This window comes from Pollicipes pollicipes, unplaced genomic scaffold, assembly GCF_011947565.3.
Source record: "Pollicipes pollicipes isolate AB1234 unplaced genomic scaffold, Ppol_2.1 Scaffold_1600;HRSCAF=1878_pilon_pilon_pilon, whole genome shotgun sequence".
In the NCBI taxonomy this organism is placed as follows: domain Eukaryota; kingdom Metazoa; phylum Arthropoda; class Thecostraca; order Pollicipedomorpha; family Pollicipedidae; genus Pollicipes; species Pollicipes pollicipes.
In genome coordinates, this window is record NW_023595962.1 from 15,836,393 (window position 1) to 15,859,227 (window position 22,835).

Here is a 22,835-nt window from a genome sequence, read left to right on the forward strand (position 1 = left end):
GCAATTTCAATCAACGAGTCGCCAGTTTCGAACAGTCACAACAGCCGGCGTGAGGGGGCGCGGACGACCACCACCAGCAGCCGGCTCCCCGCTGTGACAGCTGCCGCTGGAAGGCGGTCAGTCGGACGCGCGGCAGAGGCAGCAGGCCGACGCCCCCCGAGGCAGCCCCAGTCCGACGTTGGAAAGGCCCGGCGCACGTTACGAGTAGCCCACGCGGTGCACGCGAGCGTTCGTGAATGCTAAATGTACGCTCTCGTGACTCGTTTTGTTACATTTTACACGTGATAACGTGGTTATTGGTGAGAGACGCTATACGTTACAGGTGATCATAATAAATGCTGAAATTACGCGTGCGCAGTTTACTTCACATAACGATGCGATTCCCTAACTCGGACGACATCATCGGCCCACCTCGCTGGTCTCGGTGGCGGAGACGCCATATCCGGCGCCCACCAGAAGGCCGCGCTTTGTTTTCGGAGGCGGACTGCTGCAAGAGGCGCCGAAATGGCGGCTGAGCGGGCACCAATCAGTCTTACGTGCCCATACGGAGCACCTGTGTGGCATAGCGAGCACCTGTGTGGCATAGCGAGCACCTGTGTGGCACACCGAGCACCTGTGTGGCATACCGAGCACCTGTGTGGCATACCGAGCACCTGTGTGGCATACCGAGCACCTGTGCGGCATAGCGAGCACCTGTGTGGCCTGCTCGACTCGAGACTGCGTGGTGAGCCCCACGTGGACCCACATGTGCGAGATACGCGGCGTGCGCATCTCCTTGTGAGCTGTCACCCAGGCGTATATTGGGTCTCCGCCTTAAGACGAAAGCGAAAGCTTTCCTGTCGTGCACCGCAATGGCCCCAACTTATCTTTGAAGCGGCGCATTAGTCGCTCTAGCCGCAGCAAGCATTGGACGCATGGAGATCTCCGTACATCCATTGCACATGCGGAGTTATCCGCACGTCCATTAAACGTGTGGAGGTCTCCGTACATTCATCGGGCGTGTAGAGTTTCCCATACATCCATTGGAGGTGCGGAGGTCTCCGTACATCCGTTGGAGGTGTGGAGGTCCCCGTACATCCATTGGAGGTGTGAGGTCTCCGTACATCCATTGGAGGTGTGGTCTCCATACATCCATTGGAGGTGTGGAGTTAACCGTACATCCATTTAAGGTGTGGAAGTCTCCGTACATCCATCGGAGGTGTGGAGTTCTCCGTATATCCATTGGAGGTGTGGAAGTCTCCGTACATCCATTGGAGGTGTGGGGTCTCCGTACATCAGTTGGAGGTGTGAAAGTCTCCGTACATCAATTGGAGGTGTGAAAGTATCCGTATATGCATTTTAGAGGTGTGGATGTCTCCGTAATGGTGTGAAGTTTTCCGTACATCCAGTGGAGGTGTGGTGGTCTCCGTACATCCACTGGAGGTGTTGTGTTTTCCGTACATCCATTGGAGGTGTGGAGGTCTCCGTACATCCATTGGACGCGTGGAGGTCCCGGACATCCATTGGAGGTGTGGTCCCCGTACATCCATTGGAGGTGTGAGGTCTCCGTACATCCATTGGAGGTGTGAAGGTCTCCGTACACCCATTGGACGTGTGGAGTTTTCCGTACATCCAATGTTGGCGGGTGTTCGCCTTAAACGCAGCGGTCGCACCGGCACCGCAAGCGCGCCACGCAGCCCTGCTCAGGCCTCCGCGCGCCCCATGAATACATGGTGAGCCTCTGTCGGCCGCGCCCAGGAGGTTCGGCAGCCTGCTTCGCTTTTCACACTAATCGCACCAAGTCATTCGGAGACTCTGACCCTGCTTGCCTCCCGCCAGGGCCAGCTTCCGCGAACTTTACCGGATCCGCTGTTTAGTTCCAACGTCAGGATTGGGGCAGACGAGTGCATTTGGCCCGCGGGCGGATAAGTGACTGTTGTCTTTTTTTGACGCGGCCATTCCGAGCCACCGAACCACGCCGCTTTGGCCTCCAAGACGGTCTCCTCCCGACCCGTGCTCAATGGGCGACAAGTCAGGTGTGGTTAAGCGCGGCGGTGCCACCTATTTTGTCTTGGTTTCTGTCCAGACACTAATATGCGCTGCCCGCTGGCATGTATTGTCAATGCCCTGATCTTCCGAAAGTTAGCACGAACCCCCATTGCAGTAGACGCGCCCTTAAAATGAAATAATTATTAAAACGCGCTCGGATAGGGTCAAATTGACCCCCGCCTCCCTCCTAAAAGGTTTTTCGAGAGTGGTTTGCGAACGGCGCGGCGTAGCCGTGCTAAATTTTGCATGTCTGTAGACAATTGAATGGGGAGTCGCTTGATACAAAAAATTTAGATGTACCTCGAAGGTCACTGACCTTTGACGGGTCAGTCAGATCATGGTTTCAGCGAAGTCAATTTCTAGGGAATCGCTCATCTGATGCAACAGCGGAGTGTTAGGCAAAGCCGTACATCTCTGAGATGCACTCTTAGGCAACACAAATATCGGATGAGCAAACTACGTTGACCTAAGGTCAGGCATGAGGTCAAATCAAGGTCAAAACCAGCCTTTGTTACTCTAAGGCTTGCTATATGTAATAGTTTCTGGTGCTGATTCCGAATCTATTGATAGCAAGAACCGCAATATACAACTTTCATGGAATCCTTACAGGTCATTATAGGTCATTGACCTAAAAAGCCCTGGTCAGCATTTTCTTTCTAGGGACATACTGCCTAGAACAATTTTTGCCGCTTATTCAAATGAAAAACTCAGAGCAATCTTGTATGATTTTGGCCACCATGACCTTCAAAAGGTCAGACAAGGTCACTGACCTTAAAAGAGCAACTGAACTTATGCTTAGAAACAGTTGTCTGGGTTCTAGGGCACTAAAGAGACCAACCTGGAACTTTACCTTGTTTGACTTTATTTGACCCGGAGGTCATGACCTAAGAACTTTAAAACTTGATCTAAGTGGGTTCACGTCCAGGTCAACACACCCTGCAAAATTTGGTGTCTCTAGCTCTCTTAGTTCCGAGATCTCAGGGCGGTCAAATTGACCCCCACCCGAGCGAGGCGTATCCAGCCGGCCACCCGGGCGCGTGTTAAACGATCTTTTGAGAACATCCGCGAGCAGGTCCAATACATAGAGTTCAGGACAACAATGCCGTTTAGACTAGTCTGCCGCACTGCAAGGACTACGGCAGCGCAGCATTTGAGCAAGAACAATGCAATACAAGAAGAAATACCACAGGTGTGCACCGAGTCGAACAACCATGCTGCGGTTACAAAGCTGCATCGCACAGCTAGGTCCTCACGTCGACGGTCGCGTCATTCTCGTCGTGTTCTTGTGTCATTCTCACTAACATTAGAGATCGACAGCCTTCCGCTGGCCTGAACATGCGCAAATGACACGGCTCACTGAACGGTTTCTCACAGTTCACAACTAAACGGTATCCCACACTTCACAACTGAACGGTATCTCGCACTTCATAACTGAACGGTTTATCACAGTTCATAACTGAACGGCATCTCGCACTTCACAACTGAACGGTTTCCTACACTTCACGACCGAGCAGAATCTTTGGACTTCCGACTCACATCGCCAACCGACGGAGTATTCACTATGAGTAAGGACACACCTGGGGAGATTTGATAATGATACGTTCCTATCGCAAGTGCTTTGTATCTGTACATCAACGCTGCGCGGAGTATATAAGCCTCAAGGTGACCCCGACTCTGCGGGCCGCTACAGGCATTTGGACAATATCCCACACGGATCAACGGAACATGCTTCGCTACACTACCGTTCTTACAACACGAAACAGCTTTTACGTAATTCGCTCTCGTAGATTCCACTTCCTTTCATGCCTTTCCCGTGGCAAAGTTTGCCGCATATTCCACGACTGATCTATTCTTGTCTCCGAGGTGAGTAAACGCGTGGGCACGCACGTCACCTTTCCGACAAAACGACTTTCCACACACGCCGCAGCTGAACGGTCTCACGCCAGTGTGAATCACGGCGTGATCCGTGAGATGATCCTTTCGCCGGAACGCCTTGCCGCACTCTACGCAGCGGAACGGTCTCTCCTCGGTGTGGGTGCGCGCGTGAACACGCAGGTGCGGCTTGCGAGAAAACGACTTGCCGCACACGTCGCAGCTGAACGGCTTCTCCCCGGAATGGACGATGACGTGCGATTTCAGAAGACTCCTTCGATAAAAGGACTTGCCACATACATCACAAGCGGCTGGTTGGTCAGCTTTGTGGGTCAGCGCGTGACACGCCAAATTCTTCTTTTCACTAAACGTCCTGCCGCACATACTGCACTTGAACGGCTTCTCAGCAGCGTGACAAAGCGTATGCGCCTTCACCGCCGACTTTCGAGAAAACGACTTTCCACAAACTCCGCAACTAAACCGCCTATTTTCAGTGTGAGTGCGTGCATGAACATCCAGATTCCCTTTTTGCGAAAAAGATTTTCCACAAGAACCGCATTGGAACATTCCTACGCCGGTTGTGACTAAAGAGTCCCTTACCAATGAACCAGCTCCGCTGGAAGGCTTTTCACACGCTTCGCAAATAAACGGTTCTCCATCATTGCGATCATAGCCATCAGTGCTTCTGGTATGCCTTTCATTTGACGTCTCCCCGCACACGCTGCACAAGGATTTCTCACTACCGTGGCGCGCGGCGTGCTTGATCAGCGTCTCCCTTTCCCGGAAAGATTGGCCACAAAACCCGCAGATGAACATCTTTGTGATCAAGTGAAAAGCATGCATGGACATTGCCATTTCTTCGTCGGACGGCGCGCTGCTAACACCAGAGCCAGCAGTATCTTTGTCCGTATCTGAATGGGACGAGCATTCAGCTGTCCGCGCGGTTCGCCGCCTTTCTGCCCGTCCAAGGCGCGGCTGCAGAAAAGGGCGGACATTCACGGCAGGTTGTTGGCGGTGAGCTTCCGCGTTTTGCGCCAGTGGGTCTTCTTCTAAACACTGACCTTTCCCGCTGCCAGGATGGCATGCAGCACCTGAAAACACGGCGCGTAAATTAGAAACACAGCCATTCGAGTTCATCAGGGATTGCATAAACGCACGGAATCGTGGTCCTGAGTGGGCTGCGCTGGATCGGACGATAGCTCCCCAAAGCATGCAATGTAGGGCCGCGTTTCATCGTAACTATCGTGCTACCAATAGTCGAAATCCTGTTCTATGATTGGTCGGGCGGCCATGATGGATTCGTGACGCGGGGGGTGTGGCATCATACTTGTCGACTACTGGGCTCGCAAAACGTTTTAACATCTCGGTGGTCTGTGGGGCGTCCATGACACGGCGGCTTACAGCGCAGGCAACATCATGTTAGTGCTTTGGCTGTTTTAGTTAATATGCAGGCTGCTAGGGATTAAGTGGGACATAATTTTTTTTTTAAAAGCTGCAACTTGATGATAGGTGACTGCTAATGACGCTAATAATGGCACAGATGCGCGGGTAATGTAAAGCTTTGCAGTAGTCAGTAGCTGGTATGAAACAGTCCAGCATTCGAGTGGGCGGGGCATGTGTTTGTCTACCAAAAACATAGTAGGTGAAATGAAACGCGGCCTAGGTTGGTATGGCCCGACACACTGGCCAACTCAACTAAATTCGATGGGACTGCTGAATCCAGTTAAACTAAGGATCTGTAAGTGTATCCTCACGCACTATACTCGACACTGCAAGCGAACAAGGCCTTGTCGTCATGAGCCGGCCTACATGAATTATGCTAAAATGTGTTTATAACGGACTGCCGGAATCGATGTGGAAGTTGCCGAAACGTAATTCCGGATTATCTTGACTCAAAGTTAGTAGCTGGGCTGGACCCACTGTGCAAATACAGTGTCCCACAAAACCTATGTGGCCCTGAGTGGGAAAGGACTGTTGTTAACATAGATACCTACAGACCTTTGTGTCGCGCTCACCCCAGGACGCAACTGCGCATGCGCCGCAGGTGTACCGCTAGATACAGGGCGTTGTCGTAAATCGCCCTGATACTTCTCAGATTTACGACAACCGACCATACGCTCCTCTAAGGTTACGCCGTCTAAAACCCCTGCCCTTTGCTGCACCTCGGTTGCACCCCATGAGCCCCTCTCCCCTCCGTGCGCAATTTATGGACGGCCCCCTCCTTATTTTTGTACATTTTTCGCACCCCTGCTCTGCTTGGAGACACACCGGTCACCCTGAGCACGGAGAATGCTATGGCGTATATTCTATATATTTCGGTACTTTGGGGATCGCTTACTGTCATTGTTGTTGCTGTCATTGCGGCTTTACAACGCACTCAGCTGCTGAGGCTATATGACGTCGCCTGCCTCTCACTCTGGCGGGAAGGACGGGCACAGCGGGGAATCGAGCCCCTGACCTCTGGTTTACCAGACGCACAGTGCTGGTTACCTCAGACGCATCAACTACTTTACTACCAGTACCCCTATCGTTTGCTGTCATTGTAAGTAAACTGATTAGTACTAAAAACGGCAGCTGGTAACCTACCGAGCAAACGAGCTGAAGTCATCGTCCCTTCCGTTGGTTCCTCCTCATCTGTGAGTGTTATCAGGTCGGGTTTAACATCCGGGGGATCGTCTGCAAAGAAAGAAGTCAGTCAGCACGAATGCCGCGGCATTACCGCAAGCAACAATGAGCTGACAGCATATTCAACAGCCCATACAGCATAAACGACCCATACTTAAACTGATGAGTTGAAAGGCCATGGTACCATTCAATGCGTGGATACAGAATGCGATGCCCAATTCATCAAAATATATGTATTACTTGACGTAAGCGGGATAACGTTCGTGCAAATCTGCGATCTGCACGAGAAAGCTTCCAAGTTAAATAAATCAAGTTAAACACCATACAAGACGATAAATTTGGGGATCCAAGAAACTTCGCAGTGAGAACGTGAAAAATGCACATCAGTCAGTCAATGTCGGGACAACTTTGAATTGGTAATAATTTCTTGGTCTGAAAAGATATAACAAGCCAAAATATCAAAGTTTTTTCTGGAAGCCTCACCTGGCAGTATGAACGCAGTAGGACTCGAACAATCGCTGTCGTAGGTGTTCGCAAATACCCCACTGTCATTCCCACCACAGCGGAGAGAGTACACCGCTTCTGTAAAGTATAGGAGTGAGCTAGTCTCAAGAACTTCCAGTCTACTTAGACTTTGCTGCTGGGGAGACATGAAACATCTGGTGGAACAAATCACACCAATGTATAAACAGAGTAACAGTTAAGAAGTTGAAAGTTTATGAGGAATCAAGAAAAAGATGTTTGGACCCTTTTGAGCACCAGATCACAAATATTTCAGGTCCATTTTGACACCACAAATCACATATGGGGTGTCAAATGTGTCAAGATAGGCACCACTAAGGAATGTGCATGATCACATGGTAGGAAGAAGACCTCACATCCTTACTCACTGCTGAGGCACAAAAAAGGTCCTGTCTCACAACATACAATACCCTAAAGACCCATATCTCCCATAGGCATAGGCATGCAGGCAGTCCATAGCAGGCAATGACATATGGCCTCCATAGTTGAGTGCATTGTAAAATCCAAATGACAATGAAAGATCCATACCTTGTCCAACTGCCAGTGGTTCTCCAATATACAGTGGATCATCTTCACAGTCCAAACCAGCAATGTACACATCATCCTCCTCAGCACTTGACTGGTGTGATGAAGACATTCTTCTGTCTGAAAATGAAGACAGCTGTGACAATGCTGCAAATGGCCCCCAGCAGAGCACATTGGTCACCTCATCCCCATTCATGACCCATGGGAACTGGTTGAGGGGTACCTATGTAAGCCCAAAACAGGTGGAGCCTGACCAGAATGGTGTGGTGGGCAACCAGTCAGCAGTCTGATTGTGCATTTGTGAGGGTGGTCAGAAATTTGACTTGGTGTGTATCAGACTGAAGGGCAGCACATTTGTGGGTCAAAGGAGCATGCTGTCAGCGAGCCTAGCGGGGAGCATCTGCAGATGCCAATGAGAGTTACACAGAAAAATTATCCTTCTCATACTGTGAGCACAGCTGCCACATTGCCTGGCAGAGAGCAGAAAGCAGAAACATTATTAGCAATAATAGCATTATCATGCTGACTAGGGGTGGTCCTTTCTCCGAAGCATCATGCTGACTAGGGGTGGTCGTCTCTCTGAAGTGGCATGCCTATACCTCTGGAGCACCAATCTGTCTACATGTGTTGATTGTCAGCTGATAAACATGGTAATGAAAGAAAAATGTGTCAATGAAATAAAAAATGAGTCAATGAAAAGAAAAGAAAAACACCTGGGCTCAAAATACAAACAGTGAACTATGTCTGACATCTGTTACTTCATATTGGGCATACTGATCAACATCACAAAACAGATCTTAACAAAAAGGAATGCCCACAAACCTTTTACATGGTGCATTTATGCCTGATGCATTGTCTGGTTCATGCATACAACTGCCTGTTCAACTGTGTGATGCATAGTCTGGTCCATACATCCAAACAGGAAAAAAATAATTAAGGCAATGACTTAACCATGCCTTGTCTGTGGCATTCCATATAAATAGCTGCCTTTAAATGCTATTGCAGGCAGAAGGATTTTTGATTGGTGAATCATTTGTATGTTTCCATTTCAATACAATACATGGATGTGTCAAGGCTTAGAAAATAACTTAGAATATCGGGCAGTAATTGAGCCAAGAGCTGTGCAGTCATGTGGGAGATTCCCAGATCATGGTTACAGCAGTTTTCAGTTGCTGTCCAATTTCAGATGTTGATGGAAAATACATGATTAAGAATGCTTAGCAGCATGGTAAATTAAATGCAAAGAAAACAATATAACCTGCTTTTTTGCCATCACAAGATAAGACAGTCAGCAAGATTCATATAACTGTACTTGTCTTGCCTATGCCTGATGTGGTAAAACATTGACCTCCCTTATATGTGTCATATTTGGGTCAGGGTGTACTTTCCTACCTAACGTTAGAAAAAATCATTGTACACCATTCGTCGTGTTTAGGGCAGGACATATCGTAAATAATCTCAAAACAGGTAGAATCATGCTCCTACCTTCGAACTTCAATAACTTCGATGGCGGGCCCCCCAGCGCCGCGCGCACCGCACCGCCTGGACTCCCTAGCGCCGTTTCTGCGTTGCCGTTGCGTAAATACAATATTTCTGCTTACCAAGAACTGTACACTTGAACTCTGCATCACTGCCTTCGGAAAGTTGAGTGTTTTGTCCTCATATTGCAGACACTATCTTTTTCATGAGAACTGTTTTAAATAAGCAATTTATCTCAGTTACTTCTTTGGCGTGATTCCGCCCTGCCGGGCCTACAAAAAACGAAAAGGAATAATTTTGGGACCTAAAACTAAGAGTGACGATTTATGGCCACGTCCTTTTCCTTTTCAGCCATATTTTGCAAGAGCACCCAAAAAGTAAACACGCCTTCCCCAACTGATGCCGATGCCTTCTTTGGATTTAGTGTTTGTGTTATCAAAAAACGGCTAATCAGCGCGAGAGTTTCGCCAGGTGTTAGGTTTCACCTAAGGTGTGTCGCCGTCGGCCAAGTAATGATGAAGGTACCCGAAGACAGTGGGGCTGTACCAGATCAGGTAATGAGATAGACCGCTGGCATCCGGCAGACCTGCTGGCACTGATGGCTCACGCAGTGCTTCTGCGTTACTGCTTATCGTTGATGGGGATGGGATTCCCAAAAATAATTAAAAGTACAACTGCATGGCAGGCTGTAACAAATTTCCGATTCATTTGGCATTCCCCTGTTTTCCTGAGTTTGCTGAGAAACGGCGATCCGACAGCTTTGGTCCCAACACGGGCCTAATGAGGGATGAGTGCCGCACTGCAGTACATCTGGTGTGGAAGCGTTTTGGCAAAGATGATGCGTAAAATTCGACACATGTCACGAGTTCAGAATTTGTTGGCGGGTTGAGAAACGGCCATTGGGTGCATCTTGCTCGTTCCACGCATCCTGCACAAAACACTTCTTGGAAGGCCCAGTTCCACCTTGAATTCCATACCACGCTGTGAAAATTGGCACCTTCAACGTCTGCCGAGTTGAGATCGTGGCAACGTGGTTTCGTCGGTGTATGGTGTGCTCTTTACAACTAGGCTGAGAGAAGTTCCCAAGGGCGGCTCGGCACCTGAAATATATTCTCTTCTACCAATGGAAATAAAAATAGCCGTGTTAACGATCACGGTAGCTATCACACTGTGAACCTATGCTTTTCAGTAGACAGTGGATGATGGGGAAGTCTGAAATTCAAAAATGCTTGTACTTGTGCAGGATACGAGACCATTGGGACGATTTAGATAGGTGATAGATGGATAGATAGACGATAGGTGATTGGGGCCTACAAAGTAAGAAAGAATAGAAGGCAACAATAAAGCACTCAAATTTTGCATGATTCCACCTATGTTTGTCACGCTTAACATGCTGGCAACGATATAACTTTGCCCCACCTCGCAAATACCTCGGATGGCTCTACATTGTCGTCGAGGCCTATGAATGATTGTGCGGACCATTCTATCGCCCATGGACTCCACCGGTTCTGGTCGTTGCTCCGATTGGCTTACGCGATTGTTTGAGCTCTATATGTTTATCATCCAGCATGCTCTCATCGCCCAGAAGCCTACCAAATTTATTTTGGACACTTCCTATTCGCGTAAAAGGCACTTTTTGGAAATACGAGAGCATTATTCGCCGCGTGGGAGGGCAGGCGGCTCCGACTCAGCCAGCCGGGTACATGGCGCTGCGACATCACCACGACCTTGAAGATGTTTCAGAGGCTGGCGGACACTCGGACGTCGCCAGAGGAGACGTCCGGTCATGCAGAACTGGAGACGGCCACCCTCGGGAACCAGAGATGCCATCCTGGACCACGTCCCGGCGGTGTGGCTATGACGTCCTTTGCCCTTATCGGCGGTCTCCAGCGATGACGTGAACAGTGGCAGTTGATGGATTTTTACATCCGGCTCAGCTGGCCTTACAGGCGCCTTCCTGGACAGAAGAACGGGACTTTCAGAAAAAAATGGGAGAAAACAAAAGTGTGAAAGTTTGTGATTAGACCTTCCGTTGCGAAGTGACCGCTGAAACGATTAGGAGTGATGAAAATAACTTTCCACCTACAAATCACAGCCGGTTCGTGCCTTATATATGACAGTTAGATGTGACATGTTTAAGCATCTAACGTGAAATAGCGGGTCTTCGAATCTTGAAGCCCACATCATCATGATGACTACGATGTCTCATATATGGGTGAGAATTATGGACACAGTCATGTCCGAATTATGGACACTGTTATGTGCGAATTATGGACACAATTATGCGTTCAGCGCACTCTTCTCTGGCGTATGACTGCACACCCGTCTCTGGCGTACAAGTACAAATCAGAGACGGGTGTGCTAAATGGTGAACACCACGCGCTGTCGTAGCGGAGAATCGGAGCCGTAGGTGTGGGTTGAAAGGCCAGTTGAGGGTATCTGATTTGCATTTATTATCACGGCAGTCCTAGGCCCTCGGTGTGGAGGTGCGCCGAGGAAAAAAGGCGGTGCCACCGCGCGTGCCGCACGGCCGAGGTACCGTTCAGGCGGCATCTCACCCCGCCCATGCGTCTGAAACCTTCAAACGGGTAGTCTGAGCGACCTCGAGTTGCACACTACAGCACCGAGCATTACTCCACTTTACATTTTCAGTTCTTTTGAGCTGCTTAGCAGTCCATCATCATCGACCAGCGGTAACAGGTAATTTCGTCGGGCTCGCCATCTCAGGCGGCTGGCCAGCAGCTCCCCGGCCAACACCAGACCAGCGCCGATCGCTGCCAGCGGCACAATGACGATCACGGCCAGCATGTCGGCCAGCGTCAGGGGCCGGACGGCTAGCCGCTGGTCTGGGCAGAGCTGCCGGCTGCCGCGAAGCCAGCGTCGCTTCAGCCGGGACAGTGTGCCCGTCTGCATCAGGCGCAGGAGCCTGCCGACAGCGCCGCCGGACGGCGCTCAGACGAACTGCAAGTGGTGTTAGCCGTGGATAGAGGACGGCGGTGCTGTAAAACCGGACGGAAATAGTAGAAGGGAAGTGGGGGGAGGGGCGAGCTGCATTTGCTTTAAATAGGTGGTTGGTTGAGTAACGCCCAAGCTTCCTGAGAATGAGATACGCACTGTGAATTGTGGTCGGTAGACGTCGTGGTTAAAGCTGGACGTTGTAATTTACCCTGGGCATGGGGAGACAGATATCACTGACGGCGGGGCCAATATGCTGACCGTGGATGTCGAAAGGGAATCATTCAAAACGGAACACATTGCATTTCATCACCCGCTGAATACAGGGATCGCATTATGTAGCCTTCTTCCCTACCTTGTGCTTCCCATTTTACTCCTTGGAGGTTGCTAGCACAACGCACAAGGGCAGATGCGTCCAAAACTGCTGTGTCTTCATTTCACAACTAATCTAACGTAACTAACAGTGCCCAACTCCGCGTTATTTATACTTATATCGTAGCCCTTTAACTTAGTCAGAGCATGATACCTTATCACGCACTTTAAAGGGAGTGTTGCGCATTTGATGGCGAGACAAGTATCAGGCAAGATAGAATAAGCTCAATTATAACTTATGGTACACTTTTAAGTAGACCACTAAAATATGAAATTTTATTGAATTTTCCCCCCAATACTATACCGTTTGATTACTTCATGGAGTTTTGCAAAGGCATCAGAGTCGTTGCCAGATTGGCCGTGCCAGAATTACCACTAGCGGACGTGGACTTACATGATACTTCGAGCACCGCAAGATAGCATTGGTGTCTGTGCGGAGCAGAATAGCCACATAACGCTTATATGAATTTATCTTATCAGCGGCGCGTTTTTTTGTGGCGTTTTCGTGTATTTTCTTCAATGCCATGTGTTTTTTCCATTCGCATTATCAGTTACGGCGCTCTTATTAAAGGAATGCTGGAAATTTGAAGATTTTGAGGCAAGAATCAGATATGATAGAAAAGCTTGCTTTCTTAGTAGTGGTTCACCCTGAGGTGAAAAAAGACTTTTCCAAACGATGCAGTTTCTCCGTTTAATACACATGCTTCTCGATACGCCACTGTTCAATGATGTTGACATGACGGCAGGAAAAGTGACCTTGAAATACTCTCCCACAATAGTCTCCCAATCTTCACGGGCCTATAGCTTAGAAACTAGAAGGTTTTGGGTCTTAAGAACGGCCAGATTGTGAATTGCGCCGAATGATTCTCATGCTTGGTATTTCAGTTCAAAGCCCGATAGAAATGTGAAAGTCTTTTTACCCAGTATTGTCTGCCGATGCGGTGGCTCATCCAAGTGACCCTGAATTCAGTCTGTCCATGGAGGTGGGCAGATTCATGTGACGTTTCTATGACGTCATAATACCTGGATAGCTTTGAAATATGCGACACGAACTGATCTTCACAAATTTGCGAGCGCCTCACTCAGAACCCAGACGGAATGATGCCTGCAGAAAATGATCTTAAAAATGCTCATCTTAGTTCAAAACCCCATGCAAACGTGGGACATTTCCTTACACTTAACCTGTTTCCAGCAGATGATGTTTGTCGCTGTCGTGTGAATTGTGCCAAAAACTGCACATCTGCTGATGCATACGTATGTAAGTCATGCACATTACAAGTGGCGTGCAGCATAACTGACCAAACATTCAAAGGTTTCCACGTGGGGTTTCACGGTCAGGCTATTCAGGTCAGATAAGCTTGAAGTAAGGGTGTGCACGGCAACCGGGTCACATGAATCTGGCCAAACCCATATCACCGTGGACTTGGATAATACCGCTCACAATGTTTCGGTTTTGTAGTTTACGTCGAAACATGTGTTAACAGTGAAAGTGCATCTTCTGAACAGCATTATCTGCTTCTCGGAATGCGGGCTTTTGGAAAGCATACACCCTTGCAAATAGTTACAAATAACCCTTATGCGCACCTTTGTAGCTACATTCGATAATCCATACGGCACCCTTCACTTATTTTTCCTAGATCGGCGACCTTCGATTGGGGACAGCCTCCGCGGCACGTGCTGGCGGTTGGTGCCCCATCTTAACAACAGCAGTAGTTTGCTTTAGCCAGCTCCCACTCCAATCAATGAGCATTTGTTGCGAGCGGTGCGCCAACAAATGAAAGGTCTGCCAGCCCATGTCAACGCCCGACCGAAGCTTGCTTTGCTGTTGAACCGATAAAATATAGTTGTAAATCCACCACATGATTCATCGATTTCCGATGCAAGATGCGTGGAAAGCTCATTGGCGCTGTAACCGTGGCGGTGCAAAATTAAACATTGGAAAAGGTGAGTACAGAATGTAAACGTGCAGTGCAATAGTTCGCTGTATTCCAAGACGGCATTATGACCAAATGATCATTAGCGATCGCATTTCATTGACGGCCAACACGCTCCACATCGCGCTGTCACGTACATGTGACCCTCACATTTGACCCACATACATGTAACTCACAGGAAGCTGAAAATGATTCAGAGTTCGCATGCAAAATTGTTCGCTTGGCTTCCTTGTGCGGGGCAAGTGTGGACGTCTCGGATAACGGGGAGAGCCAGAGGATCATCGCACTTTTTACTTCTCTGATATCACGGCCCTGGACTATTCGTTTAAGGCCAGAAGAGATGCATCCGAGTCCAGCTCAACTAATGCAACCACAGGTTATGCATTGTGTGGCACAAATGCATGCGTGCATAGCCAGACAATACTTAATGCCATGCTATTTCGCCAGGCCGGTGCCGACGGACGGCGCCTCCCCAAAGCTTGCCAGCACTTGCGTTTTGTTAATGACGCTCCTGAGCGGCTTCAGGCCCTTCCTCAACACCAGATAAGTAGCCTCCGGTTTCCCTCTGGGATCGGGCTCGACCAGCGGTAGAAGATGACACGCCTCCTCGCCGATAGCCGTGATGACGAGGTCCTGGTCGTGGTAGAGCAGGGTGCGCGGCTGGACGGCGGCGAGGAACGCCTCCGGCGTGCCGTTCAGCCGGAGGAACCGCTCTCCAGAGGCCGTTCGCTTATACAGGTGACGCTCGGCCGGCACGGGACTCTTCTGCTGGTCAGGATGGTGCACAGGGCGTGTGCAGGTCAGGTCAGAGCACATAGCGGTAGGTCCGGACAGGCACAACCCCGCGACAGGTAAATGCGAAGCCCATGTCCATGAAAGCTTCCCACAGACATGAGCAAGGAGGTTAAGACAGGGCAGAACACAGCGGCAGGATTTGAGAAGCAAAGATCGGCGGCAGATGAGCGCAGAGTTCACGTCAATTATAGCTCCCCAGAGTCACGGGGAATTGGACTGCATCTGTCACAGTTTGGCCACGAGTGCGCGTAGGCAACGAATAACATGATAGTACTTGTGTTGGTATTTGGTCATCACTGATCGCCGTTACGGGGGGGGGGGAGGCGGGGGCAGGCAAGTCACGGTGCGTTATGGAAGACGGCTCTGTAACCAGCGTTGGCTCGCCGGCCCGTGCGGTTGTGGGCTGGTGGCACGTGCAACGCCTAGGCTGGGTATCAATACCAAGTCAGTGTCGGCCAGCATCGGTGCAGGCAGCACTGACCGCCCAGGAGCCGATGATGCCGAGACCGTCCTCCATGGCCAGCGTCCAGTCGTTGTTGGTTGCGAACTCCGCCAGACTGCTGATAGGCGCCGCCGGCTGCACCACCGTCAGGTGCGAGACCATGTTGGCCGTGTAGTGGAAGGTGATCAACAGGCCTGCCCACACGCTACGCGACGTCACTGGAGCCTGCCCACATACCGCGTGATGTCACTGGAGCTGGGCACCGACGCGTGACGTCACTGGAGCCGGGCACCGACACGTGACGTCACTGGAGCCGGGCACCGACACGTGACGTCACTGGAGCTGGGTACCAACACGTGACGTCACTGGAGACGGGCACCGACACGTGACGTCGCTGGAGCTGGGTACCAACACATGACGTCACTGGAGCTGGGCACCGACACGTGACGTCGCTGGAGCCGGACACCGATGTCTATCGTAGTTGAGCAGGACCGGCCAAGGGGCGATCTCTGGAGCGGTAGCTAGTCTAGATATCATGCCATTTGCACGGGTATGCAAACTACCAAACATAGTCATGGAAAACGATTTGATGAATATGCCCAATGCCATTTCTTAGCCGGGTTACCTCCATGAAAGTGAGCATTGCACGGGTAAGGATGCGGAATCCCGGCTTCAGGGTGAAGGTATAAAGTCACCCAAACCACAAGTCATAATTAAAAACAAAAATTTGAATGAGAGATAAAAGCGTGCTATAAAAGTCGATTAGCTGCCAACGATATTGCCAATGAATGTGAAAACCAATTAACTAACAAGTAGAACACCCAATCCCTTTCAAAATCCCAGAAGGAAATGTAGTTTTGTCAGGTTTCGTATAGATTAACCCTTGCCCTAAGCAAATTTTCGTCACGTTTGCCCAACACAGGGACGGCTTCAGAGTCCCATTCAAAGTTCAAAAATTAAAAAAAAAAACTAGAGACACGTAGGAAACGTCACTGGAAAGCTCTCGTCAAACTACTTCAGATAAGCGCGTCTGCCAAATGGTAAATGTGACCTTGAATGGGTCATATCAGCTTAAGGCAGTCGAATTTGCATTGTATAGAGTCACTCTGTTACGTGAGAATCAAATATGTCACTATAATGCATAGGACGGCGTTGAATAGCATTTTGGAAACTCTAAGGTATTCAAAAGCACACATTGACACATGTGGCCTGTGATAGATCATGCCACGTCAAAGTTGTGGAGGCATCTGTTGCTTTGGCCTAGTCCGGCTTTATCAAAAATAAAACAAGCCACACGAGAGGGAGGAAGATATCAAGGAATTAGTTCTCAACCCGTAATATACATGCCATTAAGGTTGAATTGCATGACCTTCAAGCTGCCATCTCTGGTCACAAAGACCAAAGTTTCTAGGTTGACTTGGGACTTCCTGGCCTAGTACGAGATATCGGAAGCATTGCCGTGCACTTAAAGTCATTTAGATAACCTTGACACGACCATGAAAAGGAGATCATATATCATGAACCGTCAAGGACAGAAGCTTCAAATTTTGAGAGCATGCGCAGAAGTAGTTCAAAAGAAGTGTCTGACTTTTAGAGCATACTGCCAAAAATATACTCTAATGAAATATCGAGACTAATTACGTCGAATGATAGCACTGGGTAATGGCGCTGTAGCACTGCAAAGACAAGATGATGATATCAGTCAATAATTTTTGTGTTCAAATCACGCTGTTAACGCTTTATAAGGACACTGCACTTCTTCCCGGCAATTGCGACCATTGTCGTCACGACAACTACTGTGAGCACCTCTTCTGGTGCGAATGAAAGTGCGCCTGTGGTGGGCCCAGCAGGCAAGGGCCTGTTGCCGTGAAGTCGGTTGGCTGAAGTTCGAGCCAGTGCGTCCCATGGATCATGTGATACTCTTCCTACCGCCAAAGCGCACCTTGAGAAGAGCCCTAAGGTAAACGCCATAGAAGAAATATCAATGTCATGTAAAGCGTTTCGTTGTATTTGCGGGAAAATAAATTTATGTTTACATATCTTTTTATCTCAACAGAACGTTTCAAGCTTTCGTAGCATTGCTTACACAAGCATTTTAACACATGAGCGTGTTGGAAACATCACAGAACACACACCTTGCAAAAGGGAAACAAATGAAGTGTGTTACTTCCATCGTGAGTAAGCAATATTAAATGAGGTTTCTCTGGTGGGGTCGGCCACTTCGAATGAAAATTGTAAGCTGTTCAGAAGGATCATGAGAAAACTGGTATCACCGATAAAAGCGTACGCGTCTGAAATAGATGATAGTGCAACAATGTGATGTAACAATATGTGAAATGTACAACAAAGTGGGATACTCCGTTAGCAATTTGATCTAGAGCCTGTGCCTGCAATCACCTTGCTAGCTCAATCAATAGCTTAATCCGGGTGCAACATGTGGCTGTATAAGATGTTGCACGGGCTCCGGTGGGGTCGCTGCGTCCCAAATAACTTCCTTTCTCCTTCATTCAGGTGTGAACGATTAGTTGCAACAATTCATGCATGAAGAACAATAAAAAAGCACACTTGTATACTTCGACGGGCTGCGGTTATTAGCTCGGCAACAGATACATCATTCAGCTGCAGAGGGTGGCATCTGACCACTGGTCCAGGCAAAGAGGGTGACAACTGACCGGTGATCCAACTGCAGATGGTGACTATACGAGCCGGGGCCGAGACTGGTGTAACAGCCCAGCCCTGGCCGGTCACCGTCATCAGGACGGAGAGGCAGCTGAAGCCGAAGGAGAACTCGCGGCGGGTCGGTCCACTCTCGGCGGGTCCGCGGCTCAGGCGGACTGAGGTGACGAGCACGATGGCCAGCGCCACCAAAGAGAGAACTGTGGGAGGTCAGGTCAGACCAGGTCACAGGCTTCAATGATTTGTTTGGAGTAGACTGATGCATGATGAGATAGCTTATCAAGGTGTCAATTTTTGAAAATAATTGGGGGGGGGGGGGGCTGAAGCAAAGGCCCGACAGTCTAATCCCTCCCAAGCTTTTTCCTCACCAAATTTAGCCCAGGTTTGTATTAGACGCAATGTGTGTTTTTATTCTTTGTATACTTCATAAACAGCGTTTTGAATTTAACAGCATGAAAGTCATGCAGGGGTGGATCCAGGGAGCAGGGACTGGCGCATGCATCGCTTCTGATCGACAAGTAAAGGCGCCGACTTAGAGGCCTCCTTAGGGCGCAAATGGTGCTCTTCTATGACGGTCATGGGAGGCCGCACACATTTTGGTTGTGGAGTCAGGGACCGGGTTAGATAAGAAGGACTTAGGTCATCCCCATATTGCAGAGCTTTCCACCTTAACCTTACAAACCATTGTATGATTTATGGCTCTTAGTACGTGTAGATTATTGCGTCGTTCATCCGCTCAGCTGTTGAGATTTGTATCTGGTGGTGAGAGCAACCACGACTTTTTGTTATGAGAGCACCACGAGGCGCCACTACGCAGGGAGATCAAAGAAGTCTTCAAGTCTTTGTGATATGGTCACCCCTTACCCACGCTTTTTTGTAGTATTCCAACCAAAAACATTGGGGGGCCGAAGGCAACATGGGATGGGGACAACTCAACGTTGAGGGGCCGAAGCCTTCAAAAAATAATACAAATCGACATCCGTGTAGCACGTATTTACCCAACCGCTTCACCAAGCTTTGCAATGCAGGGATCATCATCCAAACCCACCTCGCGCCGACGAAAAGACGAGTCGTAGTACCGGTGCTCTAGCCTTCAATCAACCATCCGATCGGAACAGACGGTGAGTGCATGTGCTGGTCCCAAAACACGCCGCGTGCTCCAAGCGTCCGCAAGTCGCATCATCGATACAGACATGATACACCACCCGATCGGAGCGGACAGTGAGTATATGTGCTGGTCCCAAAACACGCCGCAGGCTCCAAGCGTCCGCAAGTCGCATCATCGATACAGACATGATACTACTGTCTGAAATTGTCTTGCTCGTTACAGACCAAAAAACACAACCTTGCTGTTTTATGCCGCCTCGGAATCCTTGGATGTCGCCCAATGTTATTGAACAGGCAACTATTGCTTCGTAAAACGGACCTGCCAATAGCACGAGTTAACATACTTGTCCAGTGAACTGACGTCAGCTGCGATGAAATATGGTTGCGGAACGCGCGGAGTGAATAGATCATCTGCCAAATCTAATTTTATGACGCCGCCGTTTATCATGTGTCAATAAGCCCAGACATGCTGCTTTGTAGGGTCACACCGCCCGCCCGCGCGGCCGCTTGTAAAGTGTATCGACCTGGGTATCCCCGCAGGTGCGCTATACGTTTCCTAGGCGACTTATTACAGTATCTTCACGTACACCAAGCATACCAGTGACGTTTTTGGCTCAGATACACATGCTTCTCGGAAAAGCCGACCTCCTTTTGCCAGACCAACGCACAACGTTGCAACAAAAACTCGAGGTTCTCACGCAGTGCTGTAGTCAAGGGGTGTAGCCATGTGGGGCCGTCCAGGTGCGATCCGTCAGGTGCCCCCCCCCCCCCCTCCTCCGATCTCATTATCAACGCCATCGCCTCACGGCACCCCCGGTATTCACCTAGACATTTAGGCTAAAACATCCTTATCAGCAAAATGTCAGTCGCGCAAAAATCATTCACCAGAATCCCAGGGTTCCTTAGGGCAAGCTGCCTCGAAGCCGTTAATTATGGTTGGAAATATGATGCGATGCATAGGATCATTCACTTACACCATACGACAGGCTTGTCGTCGTCCTTTGAAAAAGGCTCTGGCTTTGAAGGTCTTCAGCGGACAGCTTGAACTGCGAATCCTCGTTCTAGATTATCAGCAAATCAGTACGTCAATTACACGCCACATACACATTACATCGTTTGGTGTAAGTGAATGATTCTATGTATCACATCATATTTCCAACTATAATTGACGGCTACGAGGCAGCTTGCCCTAACGGACCCTGGAACTCTGGTGAAGAATTTTGCACGACTGACATTTTGCTGATAAGGATGTTTTAGCACAAATATCTAAGTAAATACCAGGGGTGCTGTGAGGCGATGGCGTCGATAGTCGTGAAACACATTCAGAGAGTGAGGCCTCTAACAGCCCATCATAAAAAGGCATTATGACTCTGAATGTAAGCTATCCGTTCTGTACGTGGACTGCAATCGTCAAATCCCGCAGTCGGTGCCCGGCCGTCCATCAGCTAAAACAAGGCGAAAGACTCACAGAGCATGAGCCAGACGTGCTGATGAGGCAGAGCAAGACTCACAGAGCACGAGCCAGACGTGCTGATGAGGCAGAGCAAGACTCACAGAGCATGAGCCAGACGTGCCGATGAAGCAGAGCAAAACTCACAGAGCATGAGCCAGACGTGCTGATAAAGCAGAGCAAGACTCACAGAGCATGAGCCAGACGTGCTGATAAAGCAGAGCAAGACTCACAGAGCATGAGCCAGACGTGCTGATAAAGCAGAGCAAGACTCACAGAGCATGAGCCAGACGTGTTGGTGTAGTGGCCGCAGCAGCGAGGCGAACATGTCGCCGGTGAGGGCGGCGGTGTCTCTCTCGCCGGCTCGCATGTAGAACTCGTAGTGACCGGACCAGACGGGCGCCATGTTCACGTAGTCCAGGACGGCGGCACGGTCTTCACGGTAAAACATGGCGGCAAGTGCCACGTCGGCGCGCTAAGGGAAACCCACACGGAATGTCGTTGATCCCCTGGTGCATGGCGCAGGGCCGAGGTGCCGGCGGAAGAGCAGCCTACATCTCGTGCTCCACCGCTGCCACCAATATTCGGGAGACCGAAGCATATACAAGACTTTAAAAGGCTGCAGCCTGTGCTGTGCGCCGTCCAGCTCTAGGCTGCAGCCTGTGCTGTGCGCCGTCCAGCTCTAGGCTGCACCCTGTGCTGTGCGCCGTCCAGTTCTACATTCAGGTGAGCCTGCCGTGACGCGGTTATAAGTGTATGATGCCTTCTCCCAAGGTCCCTCCGCAGTCTGAGGAGTGTGTTCACTCTCCTCCGGATGATCCATGGCCCGGTGTAACACGCCCGTGAGTTACCTTTTCTGCCAGCTCGCCGACCATGCCGGTCCAGCTGCCGTTGTGCAGCAGTGCCCCGTAGCCTCCGGGTCTCGGCGGCAGCAGGCGGTACCGCAAGTCCAGCTCCGCGCTGATGATGTTCCACAGGTCGATCAGGTAGCCGCTGTGCGTGAAGTGATTCGCCATCTCCTGATGAATCTTTACAAATGGTGGGTTCTGATGGAGGCACAAGCGTCGAGATCATTTGGCGGCTGAGCGTGGTTAGCGGCAGCTAAAGGTCTCCTCCTATTCCGCTAATCCTTTGAAAAAATGCACGTGGAAACACACCGGCTTCGCATCCACCCCCACAGGCGACTCGTTGACGCGACTTTAGTCCCTGCCACTTACGTGCACTGAGATCACGCGCAGCTCCTCTGCGGAGAGGCCTCGCTGGTCGCGGTCACCCATGGCGGTAACTGAGCCTTCCCTCTGTGCGGCGGCGGTCGCTGGATCCCGGCAATGCGCTGCTGTCCCAGAGTCGAGCGGTCTTCCCGCCGTCGATGGCCGGGTCCAGGATTGTCGCGACCCTCACGCGTGCGCGTCGACCAGCGGACTGAGCCGCGGCGGTCGTCGACGCCGACGGGGTGACGTCAGCGTCGATGAGGGCCGACATGCTGTGCGCAGGTAGGCCACCACGAGAGTGCCGGTGGATAGTTGGGCGCCAACGCCACTGGGACAGCTCAGAGAGTTGCGTTACAAGAGAACGTCAACAATATAATGTTTGCGAGGTTATTGTGCGTTTGTCACAGAACAGAGGGCGTGGCTTGGTAGCTTGCATCAGGCTGATGGTTCTCACTATTGGCTAAAACGATATATCTAAACTAACTCTAACTCACTAGCTCACTAAAAGGGATAGAAATATATTCAACATATCAAGTAGTTTGGCGTCACCAACTCTCATGTTTGTTATTGCAGGACAAATAAACACGAGAATGTTAAGTAGGTTCGAACGCGTGCCTTTCCACCGGCACCCACGGGAGAGCTCTCTATCAACTTCCGTTAAAGCGCCACTTTTGAGAGATCTGAACAGCGCCATTACTGTGTTCAAGGACTTCAAGGCAACAGCAAATGGAGGTCGTTTTGAATTAGAAGGACATCTCCGTAGGTAAAACGGGGCCACCGACCTCTAACGATTAAAAGAGAACTATATTCTGAAAGCTTTTCGTATCATTAAACGCTGTTGG

At 49.9% G+C, this 22,835-nt stretch overlaps 2 protein-coding genes across 2 annotated transcripts; both read right to left on the reverse strand.

Annotated features, from left to right (window-relative positions):
* Positions 1 to 399: 399 nt before the first annotated feature.
* On the reverse strand, positions 400 to 8,424 carry LOC119109378 (zinc finger protein OZF-like). Its single transcript, XM_037233028.1, has 7 exons — positions 8,395 to 8,424; positions 7,576 to 7,692; positions 7,009 to 7,107; positions 6,487 to 6,576; positions 3,921 to 4,991; positions 674 to 782; positions 400 to 487 (listed from the first exon to the last, which is right to left on the reverse strand). Exons 1-7 carry the CDS (start codon positions 8,408 to 8,410, stop codon positions 400 to 402), a joined length of 1,590 nt encoding a protein of 529 aa, XP_037088923.1. The 5' UTR covers positions 8,411 to 8,424.
* Positions 8,425 to 10,790: 2,366 nt separating this feature from the next.
* LOC119109475 (glutamate receptor ionotropic, kainate 5-like) lies at positions 10,791 to 22,059 on the reverse strand. The gene is made up of 8 exons (XM_037233137.1): positions 22,000 to 22,059; positions 21,634 to 21,828; positions 21,059 to 21,257; positions 18,222 to 18,425; positions 15,589 to 15,743; positions 14,806 to 15,080; positions 11,771 to 11,977; positions 10,791 to 10,797 (listed from the first exon to the last, which is right to left on the reverse strand). Exons 1-8 carry the CDS (start codon positions 22,057 to 22,059, stop codon positions 10,791 to 10,793), a joined length of 1,302 nt encoding a protein of 433 aa, XP_037089032.1.
* Positions 22,060 to 22,835: the final 776 nt, after the last annotated feature.

Coding starts and splice junctions, on each gene's coding strand:
- LOC119109378 (XM_037233028.1), bottom strand. Junction 7,108..7,575: donor ACCACTGGCAGTTGGACAAG/GTATGGATCTTT, acceptor TATACTTTACAG/AAGCGGTGTACTCTCTCCGC. Junction 6,577..7,008: donor TACTGCGTTCATACTGCCAG/GTGAGGCTTCCA, acceptor CTTTCTTTGCAG/ACGATCCCCCGGATGTTAAA.
- LOC119109475 (XM_037233137.1), bottom strand. CDS start 22,059: ATGGGTGACCGCGACCAGCGAGGCCTCTCCGCAGAGGAGCTGCGCGTG. Junction 21,258..21,633: donor TCGGCGAGCTGGCAGAAAAG/GTAACTCACGGG, acceptor GGTTTCCCTTAG/CGCGCCGACGTGGCACTTGC. Junction 15,081..15,588: donor GCATCATCGGCTCCTGGGCG/GTCAGTGCTGCC, acceptor CATCCTGACCAG/CAGAAGAGTCCCGTGCCGGC.